We start from the raw sequence: 12,699 nt of genomic DNA on the forward strand, positions 1-12,699 counted from the left end.
TTGTTATGGGGCCATGATTTGTTGCTTTTTGAAATCTTTTTGCTTACTTCATGTTGCCAGAGTGGTACGATTTAAGTGATTTCATGATTTTTAAAGCTCAGGCATTATTTAAGCTTGGGTGTGACTGCTGAAATTGAAAAAAAAAGTGGTTTATCACACTCAAGTCATGTGATTCTTCCCCAAGTTTGTAAATGTAATTTAAACAAATTATTTAGTGTGTAATAGTTATCAAATTTCTTTAAAAAGTACAACTTCTGCCCCCTAACCTAAAGTCAGCATGAAAATGTGGTCAGAAAAGCATAAATCCATTTTTGTGTTACAATTTTGTCACTTTTTACTACTGAGATTTATGAGTTGAATGGTCTAAAATCCATCAAGAGCCCATTCTGACCTATAAGACTTTATTCAAATCTGTTGTGTGCCACTTCACTACATCTAATTAACAGCCAGAAAAAGTGAGTGAGAGGGGAATTATTGGTGTCAGCCTTATATCAGCCCAGCCTGCTTTCATTAAATCTGTGCAAATTACTGGGACTGGTGTCACCGATTATTCATGCTTGCAAAATGTGTCAGAAAGTACCCGAGTGTTAGCATGTATGTGACTTTGTTGCCTCTCCCTGAGCTCAGTCATCTTGCAGGAACATTCTAACTGTCCCATCCGCCGCCCCCTCTTCCTGTGGCTCTTTCAGCACTCCTGCCGACCAAGCGGTCAATAATGCAGCACCAGCATTGTCGATCGCCTTTGTTTGCACAAACAATCGGGAGGAGAGTGAGATGGCCGTCCTGGATGATGCCAGAAATTACTGTAACTGGCCTCTCTTTGCCTCTTTTTAATATTTTTGCTGTAATAGTGGAGAACAAATCAAATGGCAGCCCAGTCTTTTTTATGTGTCCTCTTTAAGTCTTTAGACTGCAAAACAAACTGAATTTCTCTTTTAAGGACAAGAGAAAGAGGGTGAATGATGCGTTGGTTGGTGTTAGCAGACAGGAGGTTAGACCGATGACCATCAATCATCTGGCTTTTTTCTCGTTATTTTGCAACATGCAGCTGTTTGCTTTAACTATAATGATACAGACAGTTGTATAATTATGAATTATACACGGCCCACATACTGTATCACTCCAAGTTCTGAGGAAAGCACATCACAGCAGAATCACTTCACGCAGCTTTTGCCTAATGTGTGCTACATATTCATGGGGTCGTGTGTGTGTCTTTTAGTGCCGCCTGTGGAGTTGGATTTGGTTTTTATTTTACGTATTCTTCCTTTCCTGTGTTTCCCAGGACAGATTCCTACCGTTCTTAGAATATAAGTCTGTAATCTGACAGGAGGAAATCTTGAGTTAAACAGTGTAAAAATGACAGAACCACATTCATCCACCTGCTGTGACTGGAGGTGATGACCTTAATCTGTTTAGATCCAAGTTTCCCTTTACCTTTGTGGAATTGCTCAGGAGTGTGGTTGTTCAGTCCACATATGTTTAATGAATCCAGAGAAGGCTTAGTTTTTTTGGGGGGAGAGCTGTGAGAGTAAGTCTCAGAGATTTGGGAGGGCCAAAGTCCCGATCCACTTTTGAAGGTCACAACAAACCCATAACTACTATGAACTATAAGGGGTAATAACAAGTGTGACATAGTGATATGAACTATAGCAAAGCAAGCTGCTGCATGGGTCTGCTGGTGCAAACAGAGCAGAGGGACTGCCTAATCCTCCAGTGTCTGATCTGGGAAATATGTTGATCAGCAGAATCTAATGCAGATAACAACACGTTGATGTTTTGCATGGTGCACAGCAGGTTTGCTTGTATTTAAAGGATTTTATGGATTTGAACAGCCTGCACACCGTGACAGAGTTCAGCCCTGTCTTACCCATTGCCAAGTGAGCTGCAAGTTGTAAACCACACCTCTTCGATTCTACAATCCCAGCTGCAGTTTTTTAAAGCGCACTTGGCCCATTTTTGTATGTTTATTGAAGAACTATGATTTGTAAAGGGCTACGGATAGAAGCAGGTCTGATTGGAAAAACTCACAGTGTCACCTTTGATTTTTGCAACTGATGTGGTTCTGTTGGCATCCATAAGCAATGACCTTCATTCTGTACTGGAGTGGGACAAAGCTGAGTGAGCTGAATGAGAGTCAGCTTTTGTGAATCGGAAGCCATGGTTTCCCACTGGAAAATGGTGGATTTTAGATAGCCGGTCAGTCTCTGCCTCAAGCAGGTGAGTTCCGTCTCATTGTCTTGTTCATGGGTGATAGTTGGAAGGAGCAGAATATTAACTCATTGAAGAAAGGCCTGAGCCAACAGGCAAAGCCTCTAAATTACCGGTCTGTCTACATTTTTACCCTCACCTGTGGCAATGGAATTTGGATCATCAACTGAAAAGAACGAGATCCCAGATACAAGGAGCTAATAATGGGTTTCCTTTTAAGGTACCCAAACTCAAGCTTACAGACAGGATGAGGATAATCCTGTTTGTAAGCTCCCTCGTCAGCCCATAGCTACAGTTTAGATTGAACCTAAACAAAGACAATTAGAGTAAGGCTTGTTTACTGCATTTCATCAACGCAAACTACCTTCAAACCACATTTAGACATCAGTGGACATCTTTATTTGGATTTGTTTTCAGATTTTACTGCACCAGATTTTTCTGTTGTTTCACATCGCATGGAAGGAAATATCATTGTGTTAATGTCCATTCAACAAAATTTTGTTGTGGGGGAATAGATACTGGACATCTCCTTTTGGAGGTTTTCAATGCACTTCCCACCAAGAGGAGAGCCTAATTCAGATTCAGAACTTGCTGGATGGACCATATTCCTCTAATCTGAGAATGCCTTGGAATCCTCTGCAAGCTTGAGAGTGTCGCTGAAGAAACATATGTCTGGGTTAACCTCCTTAACCTGTCATAACTTTGATTTAATTTCATATAAGAAAAGAACAATAGATGGAAGAATGGACCAAGTCTCCCTTCCCCTTCATGTATTTCATCCATTATCTTTTTTTTCCCCCACAGGATACTGGGTTGCACGCCGTTTCTGGTGGTGTCATACTTCTACCTCTGGTTTGTTCCTCCTTTTGTCACCGGCAGATTCGTCTGGTACCTGGTCTTCTACTGCCTCTACCAAACCCTCATCAATGTGAGTATGTGTGCTTCTTTGGAAACAGGACATTTAGGAATTTTTCAGACTGCCGAGTGATGTTGCACACAACTCAGACAGGCAGAAAATGTTGAGAGGAAACAGGTGATGAAAGCCCTGACTGATTCATCTCCCAGTCTTCTGAATCAGAATCAGAATCAACTTTATTGCCAAGTTCGTGCATACAAACAAGGAATTTGACTCCGGTACACTTTGCTCTTTTGTTCTGTTTTTGCATTACAGAATATACATTTATAATATATTTATAATTTACAATGTACAATATACACATATCTAATAGAAAAGGTGCATTTGTAACATCTGTATGCTGTTGTTCTGTACTCTATTGAATGTTCATCAGAGAAACAGCCTGGGGGAAGAAACTGTCTCTGTGGCGGCTGGTTTTAGTAAACAGTGCTCTGTAGCAGCGGCCTGAAGGTAAAGTTCTGAACAGTTTATGTGCAGGATGTGTGGGGTCTGCAGAGATTTTAGCAGCTCTTTTCCTGACCCTAGACCTGTATAAGTCCTGGATGGAGGGAACATCAGTCCTGATTATTCTCTCTGCAGTCCTGATTATTCGTTGCAGTCTGGACCTGTCCTGTTTTGTGGATGAGCCAAACCACACTGAGATGGACGAAGACAGGACAGACTGAATGATGGCAGTGTAGAAGATGACCAGCAGCTCCTGTGGAAGGTTGAACTTCTTGAGTTGCCTCAGGAAGTACAGTCTCTGCTGGGCCTTCTTTAGAACAGTGTCTATGTGCGAAGACCGTCTCAGGTCCTCAGAGATGGTGGTTCCTAAGAACCTGAAGTGGTCCACGGCCAATACAGTGTTGTTGAGGATGGTGAGGGGGTGTATGGGGGTGGTGTTCTCCGAAAGTCCACCAACATTTCCACAGTCTTGAGTGGGTTCAGTTCAAGGTAGTTCTGACCGCACCAGTGTACCAGCCAATTCACTCGCTGTCTGTATGCAGACTCATCACCGTCCTGGATCAGTCCAATGACAATGGTGTCGTCTGCAAAATTAAGGAGTTTCACGGACGAGTCCGATGAGGTGCAGTCATTTGTGTACAGAGAGAAGAGGAGTGGGGACAGAACACATCCCTGGGGGGCACCAGTACTTATTGATCTGGATCGGGAGAAGATGCTCCCCAGTCTCACCTGCTGCTGTCGGTCTGTCAGGAAGCTGTTGATCCACTGACAGGTGGAGGCTGGGACGTTGAGCTGGGTGAGCTTCTTGTGGAGGATGTCTGGTATGATGGTGTTGAAGGCCGAGATAAAGTCTACAAACAGGATCCTGGCATACGTCCCTGGGTGGTCGAGGTGTTGCAGGATGAAGTGTAGACTTAAGTTAACAGCATCATCTGCCGACCTGTTTGCTCGGTAAGCAGTCTTGGCAGACATGTTACATAACGTAGAAATAAACTGCAGAAAAAGTTATTAATACCTGTGTGGAAGGAGATGATTGCCGATCTCTGATGCCCTGGTCTGATAGACTGATTTATGAGATAATCAGCAATGTGGAGCCAAACATTTTTTAGATATGTTTCCTCAAAGGGAAAGTAGAATTCTCTCAATAGACTGCTGTTTATATGGTATGGGTTGTTACTTCCACACATCCCCCCCGACCCCTATTTGTATTTGATTTGCTCTGGAGTAACCCCTACAATATGCGACAGAGCATGTAGTCTGCAGCCAAACTGCGGTCAGCTGTTACAGCGTATATTTCTAACTACTTGATAAGTATACAGTCATTCCTGCCAGGAACCTTCTTGCCTGGTAAATGCTGGTTGCCACTTTTAGCCGCCCTTCATTGTCTGTGGCTGTATGTTTGTGTGAAGTTTTGCTGCTATCATTCAGAACGTCACAGCCTGTAAACAGAGACTAGTCTGCTACGTTTTGTTTGTGTATATAATCAACTAATAACAGGTTTTCACTAAATAAATCAACTCTCACTTCCGTCTCTGTCCAAAAAGCAAGGCCTGATTGAGTCTATAAATGTTTGCATCCCATAAAAGCCCAATAAATGACATGCTGTACAAGAGCAAACACTGGAAGAAAAAGCTTTCTTACCCGCATTTATTTTCGTTGTTGGCTGTGCAGGCTCATTTGGCCGCAGCGCTGACTGAGCCCTACAGTAAATTACAAAGTGAAGTCAACTATGGTCGCTTGGCTATTCTCTGGGAGGGTTGGTGAGAAAGAAGAAAACAGATCTGAGCTTGGCCGATATGGAAAATGCAGAGATTGCTTTTGATAAATATACAGTGGATACTTTGCATTTGTGTTTTTCACTGGAACATGTTGGATAAAAAGGCATCCAGTCTGTCATTGTGCAGCCACTTCCATATATGCGGCTATTTAAAGCATTTTGAATTTGTTAGATAGAAATGACAACATTTTCATAGGGGGAGTCATATTGGACAGCTGCCTAATCAGTGAATGCTTTGCATGCCTTACTAGTTGTGACTTGTTATTCACAAGGTAGCCACACCCGAAGACATAGAGCTGTTTATTTTTTATGCACTGTAAGAAAGACAAATTCGATTCAATTCAGTTCCATGTATTTCTATTTAATCCAGACCATTTTAAAAGAATAGTTTGTTGGTTCAGTTCAATTAAAGTTAATCCAATTCCTTTCTGTTCAGTACCTTTTCATTTTAGTGTCATTCAGTTCTATTTAATATAGTTCAGCTCAAATCAATTCGTTTCAACTAAGGTCAATATAATTCACTTCTGATAAATTCAGTTTGGTTCACGTTAGACAGGTTTAATTTAATTTAGTTCAGTTCAAGTTGATTTAGTTCACTTCAGTTCATTTTAGTTTAATTCAGTCAGTCAGTCATTTTCTACCGCTTATTCCATAGTGGGTCGCGGGGGAGCTGGTGCCTATCTCCAGCAGTCTATGGGTGAGAGGCGGGGTACACCCTGGACAGGTCGCCAGTCCATCGCAGGGAAACACACAAACAACCATGCACACACACTCATTCATACACCTAAGGGCAATTTAGAGAGACCAATTAACCTAACAGGCATGTCTTTGGACTGTGGGAGGAAGCCGGAGTACCCGGTGAGAACCCACGCATGCACAGGGAGAACATGCAAACTCTATGCAGAAAGACCCCTGGCCGGGAATTGAACCCAGAACCTTCTTGCTGCAAGGCAACAGTGCTACCAACTGCGCCACCGTGCAGCCCTAGTTTAATTCAGTTCAGATCAATTCTGTGCCTTCCATCCATCCATCCATTCATCCATCCATCCATCCATCCATCCATCCATCCATCCATCCATTCATTCATCCATCCATCCATCCATCCATCCATCCATCCATCCATCCATCCATCCATCCATCCATCCATCCATCCATCCATCCATTCATCCATCCATCCATCCATCCATCCAGCCAGCCAGCCCTGCCCTGGCTGGTACCTATCTCCAGCAGTCATTGGGTACACCCTGAACAGGTCAGAAGTCCACCACAGGGCTCAGTTTATTCAGTTCGGTTTGATCTTGTTTATTTAATTTCAGTTAATTTTGGTTTGTTTCAAATTGGTTGACTTAAGATGAGCGTAGTTCAATTGAATTTGAATTAATTCAGTTCGTGTCAGTTTATTGATATTTTTTCCAAACTACAGCAAAAGGCACCCTTAGTACTCTACAGTTGTCACGCAATTCAATTTATTTGAAGCTTTTTCTTCAAAATCTGTGAAGCTTTTTGAACCAGAAGGAAAGCTGCACAATGCAGTGAGGGATAGTGGAGATGAACAGCTCTTTAACATAAGCCAAGCTCCAGCAGAATGGTCAGAATGGGAGGCAACCTACCTTGAACAATTAATAACGTGCAAAATTACCATTATAGTATACTAAAAAACTTTAAATTGTAAGTTAAGGTCTTCAGCTTATTTAGTTTTGACTGAAGTTAGAGAAGACCTCTTTCCCTTACGCACTTTTCAAACTCATGGATCTACAACCTATACATTTATCTCAAGCTAAATAAGTTCTTTTGCAGTGCTTTTTACTTGTTGTTCATTATATGTTTTGATCAGTTATATTGATATGTTTCCCCTTTGTTTATTATAGTTGCATAATCACAATAAAGGCATTCAGATTTTTCTCTTTTGTTGTTTTGGCAGAATTCATTATTTCTATCAAGCCTGAGCTCTAACTTAGTATTTTGTGTCTTTGCAGTGTTTCCACGTGTCTTATTCTGCTCTCACCATGTTCATAAGCACAGACCAGAAGGAAAGGGACTCAGCCACCGCCTACCGTAAGGTCTTTTATTATGCAAGAACTTCTGATTGCATGCATTTACCTCAGCCACCTCTCTGAACCCACAGTAATGACGTTTTAAAGATCTTTGTTTTGGATACTGACAGGAATGACGGTGGAGGTGATGGGGACCCTTTTGGGCGCTGCCATCCAGGGCCAGATTGTGGCCAGCGCTCACACTCTGAAGCACTGCCCTACTCACAATATGTCTGCCAGTTACCTTGGAAACAGCAGCGGGGCAGAGATCGTGAAGAGCCTTGTGCACTCTCAGGAGTACCTGTCACACGCTGTAAGTGTCTCTCTGCCAACCCAGGAGCTCAGGTGTGCTAAAAATGGGGCAAAGAGTTGGTTTGAAAATAACAAGGGCTGCATTCTCGCTAAACCTGGAGCGGTGGAATGTGTGCTCAAGACCATTCACTTTTTTTCAAAAACACCAAAAGGTTTAAAAAAAGAGTTGCATGAAAAGAAAGATTGTTTAAAATTGGCTCCACATTTACTGACTGTCTCAGAGTTCTGACATTGGAAATATGTTCATATTTTAACCCGTGTAACCCACGGGACTGAAATGAGATGGCTTTGTTTGATATCTGAACCGGCATCTGGGCCTGCTCCCCGTTTACGACCACAAAGGGGGTTCGTCCCTCACAAAAAGCAGCCCCAATGAACTGCTGGGTCTCCGCAGTCTGCAAGTCATTAGACTGATTTATGTTTCACCCAGAACATTTCAACACACACCAGATATAGTCTGCAAAAACATAGAGCAAAGGTATTCACACCCCATGAAACTTCTTCACATTGTGTCAAACATAAGCTTCAGTTAGAATTTTATGTGATGGGTCAACACAAACTAGTGCATAATTGTGAGATGGAAGTAAAATGATAAATGATTTTCAAAATAGTTTAAAAAATATTTATGCATTTATATGCACCCCCTTTTACTCTGAAACCTCTTAATAAAATCCATTGCAAATACTTGACTTCAGAGGTCACCTAAGGAGTAAATAGAGGCTACCTACGTGTGATTAAATATCAGAATAAATCCAGTGGTCCTGCGAAGGTTTCAAAGAGTTGCTTAGAGAACATTAGTGAACAAAGAGGATCTGAAAACAGAATGAGCATGGCAAAACTGCAAACTACCAACACATGCATGTCCATCTAAACTGAGAGGCCAGGCAAGAGAAGCATTAATCAGAGATGCAGCCATGTAGTCCATGGTAACCCCTGGAGGAGCTGCAGAGATCCCCTGCTCAAGCTAAAGAATCCATTGACAGGATAACTAATGCACTACACATGAATGACCTTTATCGGAGAGGGGCAAGATGAAAGCCATAAGAAGTCCTGTATGCTGTTTACCTGAGCTACACCATCCCCACCCTGGAACATGGTTTTGGTGGCAGCATGATGCTGTAGAAATGCTTTTCATCTTCAGCAGAAGGAAAGCTTCCATCAGAGTTGATGGAAGGATGTATTGGGCTAAATACAGGAAGATCCTTGAAAAAAACCTGACATAAGAGGTTCACCTTCCAGGACAGTGACTCTAAACATACATCCAGAAGGATTTTTAGAAATGCCTAGTAAAAGTCCAGACCTACGTCCAATTGGAAATCTTTTACAAGCCTTAAAAAAATGTTTTTCAAAAAACAAATTTTAGACAACCTGACTGTGAATTGTATGGCAAAGACGAGAGGGCAAACAAGTCAGTTTCTAAATTTGCAAAACTGGTGGAAGCATACTCTCAAAAGAAGTATGCAGCTACAATTGCAGCAAAATCTAGCTCCAGAAACTATTGACACGTGATGCATGCCTCACTGTTCAGATGTTAATTTGTTGAACATTTTAACAATATATCATCTCCCTTCCGCTGCACTACCTTCTTTCTATCACTTAAAATCCCACAAATCCCATATAAGTTGAGACAAAATGTGAAACGTTTCCAGGGTATGAGCTGTAATAGCCTTTTCGTTTAAGGGAGCAACAGCAAGACATAATAAACAACATTTCAGTTTGCAGAGCTGTGAATAAACACAAACTGCTGCTCAGAATCTATCATGGGAGCTTTTGTGGATGAAATGTCCTGCGTTGTAAATTTTATGCACCGCAGCTATTTGGGTTTTAAATAGGTCTTTTCCAGTGGATTTTGGGTGAACCCTATCGGGGCAATACCGCTTCCCCCCCTCTGCAGCCATCCATTAAATTTCCCCTGCAGTCACTGGCGAGGGTGGTACACCGTCTGGGCGAACTCTGTCTGCTCTTGGAAACAGCCAGTGTTTGATGTGCGTATGCAATGAAGAACCACCGTGCTGAGCAGCTTGGAGAAGGAGCAAACAAACACAAATTGTTTAAGGCAGAGCAGTTCCTGTCAGGGGGGCGCACTGCGATAAACAGTTACGTCTGCATTTTTGGAAGCAGATCTATTTGGGGTTTATTTCCTTTGGTTGGCTTTGTTTGTTCACTGAAATATGCACAGCGGGTTGGGTGGCTCCAACCACTGCGATGATCTGCACCGAAAATTACAGACAATAAATTAGCCACATGGGACTAACAATGTAGAACTGAAGAGGAGAAAATTGCTCTAATTGACACCTTTGTTTCCAGCAAATGAATTTTCGTACTCATCGGAGAACTATGAATTACGAAGAACTGAACAGACCTGTTTATGCCGCTTGTGTTGGAAAACAAAAAAATGGATGGATGTAGGCCATACAGTGTGTTTGTACTTTGTCTCTGCAGAAGGAGGTCTACATGATCGCTGCGGGTGTGATAGGAGGAGTGTTCCTTCTCTGCACTGTGGTGATGTTCCTGGGAGTCAAAGAGAAGGAAGGTGAGATCACTGAGATCTCACATTAATATTCCTCATGAGTGATTTCACTTTCACACATCAGCGTTACATTTTTTACATAGCACATGAAGAAACAACAGTTTACCAGGGTGCTCTTCACTTTCACCAATAACCATTACAAAGGATATAGAATAAAACTGTTTAAATATAATAAAAATATATAAAAGCCAAACATTGGCTTCATTTGGCTTTTGGAATTTGAAAGGAAGAACATTTTGGATTTAAATCTCTTTAGTCAGGAGAAACAAACAATTTCTATGCATGGAATTTTACACTGTATTAACATTTTAGTGTTTTACTACTTGCCTTAGAGTTGGACCAACTGATGCTAAAACTATTTCTGTCCTCCAACCAAATGTTCAATATGCCATAAATGATGGCTTGAAGAGACGAACCTTACCCACTGCATTGCAGGGCCAGTAGTACTGCTGAGTAAATGTATGCTCTTTCCCTTACTGCATGTTATCTGATAGGTTGCATATACAGTATTTATTCCTCATCCTTCAGATCCCTATGGCCCAAAGACGGAGAAGCAGATCCCTTTCATGCAGGGCTTCCTCATGGTAATGAGACACGGGCCATACCTCATTCTGACTGCTGCATTCCTCCTCATCACTGTTGCAATTCAGGTAAATGTAACACACTTGTCAGACATGCCACACAGAGTTCCATTAAGTGGAGGCATTCCTGCACCCTGACAGCGTGGGAGCATTGCTGGCGCTCCGTGTTGTTTGATCTGTGTTAGAGAACACCTTTCGAAAGCATGTTGTTTGAAGCGTATTTTGAGTTCCTGGACTTTTCTGGGTTATACTGACAGGGATTGCTGTGTGGTGCATCTCGTACCTTTACAGTGTTGTGATAATAGGAGACTTCCAAAGCTTTCAGGATTTACATTTTTTACAAAGTTGATGGCTGTCAGCTGTCATCCCTGTGAGTCTCAAGACTGGGAATAAACCCCGTCAGCAGCTCCTCCAGTCATTTTTATGGCACTTGGTGCAGCAGGCTGTGTGTCCCATCGACTGTGCTGAGCAAACAAGGCTGAATATCTAAATCTTCTTCCTCTTTTTTTCTGCAGCTGACACAGAGCAACTTCGTCCTCTTTTGCACTTACGCTGCTGGCCTGAGGGAACACTTCCAGAACATTGTGCTAGTCATCCTCGTGAGTCACCAGATACATTTCTTATTCGTATATAAGATTTGGCTTGCAGCCTAACCCAAAACAAAAAGCTTTTCGAACAATTCTAACCTATAATACAGAATCCCATATAAAACCCATTTGTTCTGGTCCCATACAGATTTCTGCAGTGTTAAGCATACCATTTTGGCAGTGGTTTCTGCAAAGATTTGGAAAGAAGACAGCAGCTTTTTGTGGTATCACGGTAAGTATACAGGTTTTGTTTTGGCAGCGATGAACTTGCTTGTTGTTCTTCTGTCATAGTCACATAAACCTCATACGTGTAAACTTCTAAAAACACTCGTGCTTGTTTGTCTCTTTAGTGGATCATGCCCTTCACCATGATGTTGGTGTTCATCCCTAACTTGTTGGTGGCTTACATCGTGGCTGTCTCCTCTGGGCTCAGTATAGCTGCATCGTTGCTACTGCCATGGTGAGGCCTTTTAGAAAACATCAGATCACATTACTGAATAGGTGTTAAACATTTGCACCTGCTCGCCTTTTAATTGCACAGCTTTAGATGTCCCAAATGGGACTTTTGGTCCAAGATGTCAATCTGAGTCATTTAAAAAAATGCCAACAATCCCATGTATGTGTTCAAAAGCTCAGTAGCTTAAAAGCGCAGTGCAACAACACACTAAATTTCATCCGAAATATAGTGTGTACGCTCACTCACCAGTGACGTTCATTTTGACCTTTACAACAATAAACTAAACATCCAATATTCCAGACGCTGGATTCTCTCCTCTTTGTTTGTTCATGCCCTTTTGTGACGGCGACAGATATTTTGTCCCAACGGGAGTTTCTGGAGGACAGCTGTGGGATGCTAGATTAGCTAGGTTATGGAAGTGAAACGTCACATAAATCAGGCATTGCTTTCTCATTTGCTTCTAAACATATAAATGACGCTAGATATTTACATACACTCTATAAAAACACATTTTTTCATTGTCTGACATTAAACCTATTGTGTTTTAGGTCATTTAGACTTTTTGTAGAGGATTATTTTTATCTGTCTTCAAATTGAGACGTTTACATACCTTTCTTTAGTATTTGACCCAGACATGTGGAAATGGTGTATTTGAGGTTTTCCTTAAAATACATCCACAGTTGTGTCTCCATTTAACAAAATGTTTGTGAATTAACCTGATTAAAGGCATAATAATCTTAATATATGTAAACCTCTGGATTAGAAGAAAGTTAAAGAAGTTTTGTGAAAGCAATCTCATATTATTCTGGCATTTAGCAAATATAAAATGTTTTCTAACGCCAACTGATCTAAAA

The 12,699-nt window shown here is 41.6% G+C and overlaps 1 protein-coding gene across 2 annotated transcripts in view; it reads left to right on the plus strand.

Annotated features, from left to right (window-relative positions):
• mfsd2b (major facilitator superfamily domain containing 2B) overlaps positions 1-12,699 on the plus strand; it is a 42,062-nt gene that overhangs the window by 22,020 nt on the left and 7,343 nt on the right. For both annotated transcript variants that reach the window (XM_047387450.1, XM_047387451.1), the window contains 8 exons: positions 3,013-3,136; positions 7,322-7,400; positions 7,510-7,691; positions 10,133-10,223; positions 10,749-10,870; positions 11,317-11,400; positions 11,537-11,620; positions 11,739-11,848. In XM_047387450.1, coding sequence (XP_047243406.1) covers positions 3,013-3,136; positions 7,322-7,400; positions 7,510-7,691; positions 10,133-10,223; positions 10,749-10,870; positions 11,317-11,400; positions 11,537-11,620; positions 11,739-11,848 — 876 coding nt within the window. The remainder of the gene's footprint in view (positions 1-3,012; positions 3,137-7,321; positions 7,401-7,509; positions 7,692-10,132; positions 10,224-10,748; positions 10,871-11,316; positions 11,401-11,536; positions 11,621-11,738; positions 11,849-12,699) is intronic.

The sequence above is a fragment of the Girardinichthys multiradiatus genome, chromosome 15 (assembly GCF_021462225.1).
Source record: "Girardinichthys multiradiatus isolate DD_20200921_A chromosome 15, DD_fGirMul_XY1, whole genome shotgun sequence".
NCBI lineage: Eukaryota > Metazoa > Chordata > Actinopteri > Cyprinodontiformes > Goodeidae > Girardinichthys > Girardinichthys multiradiatus.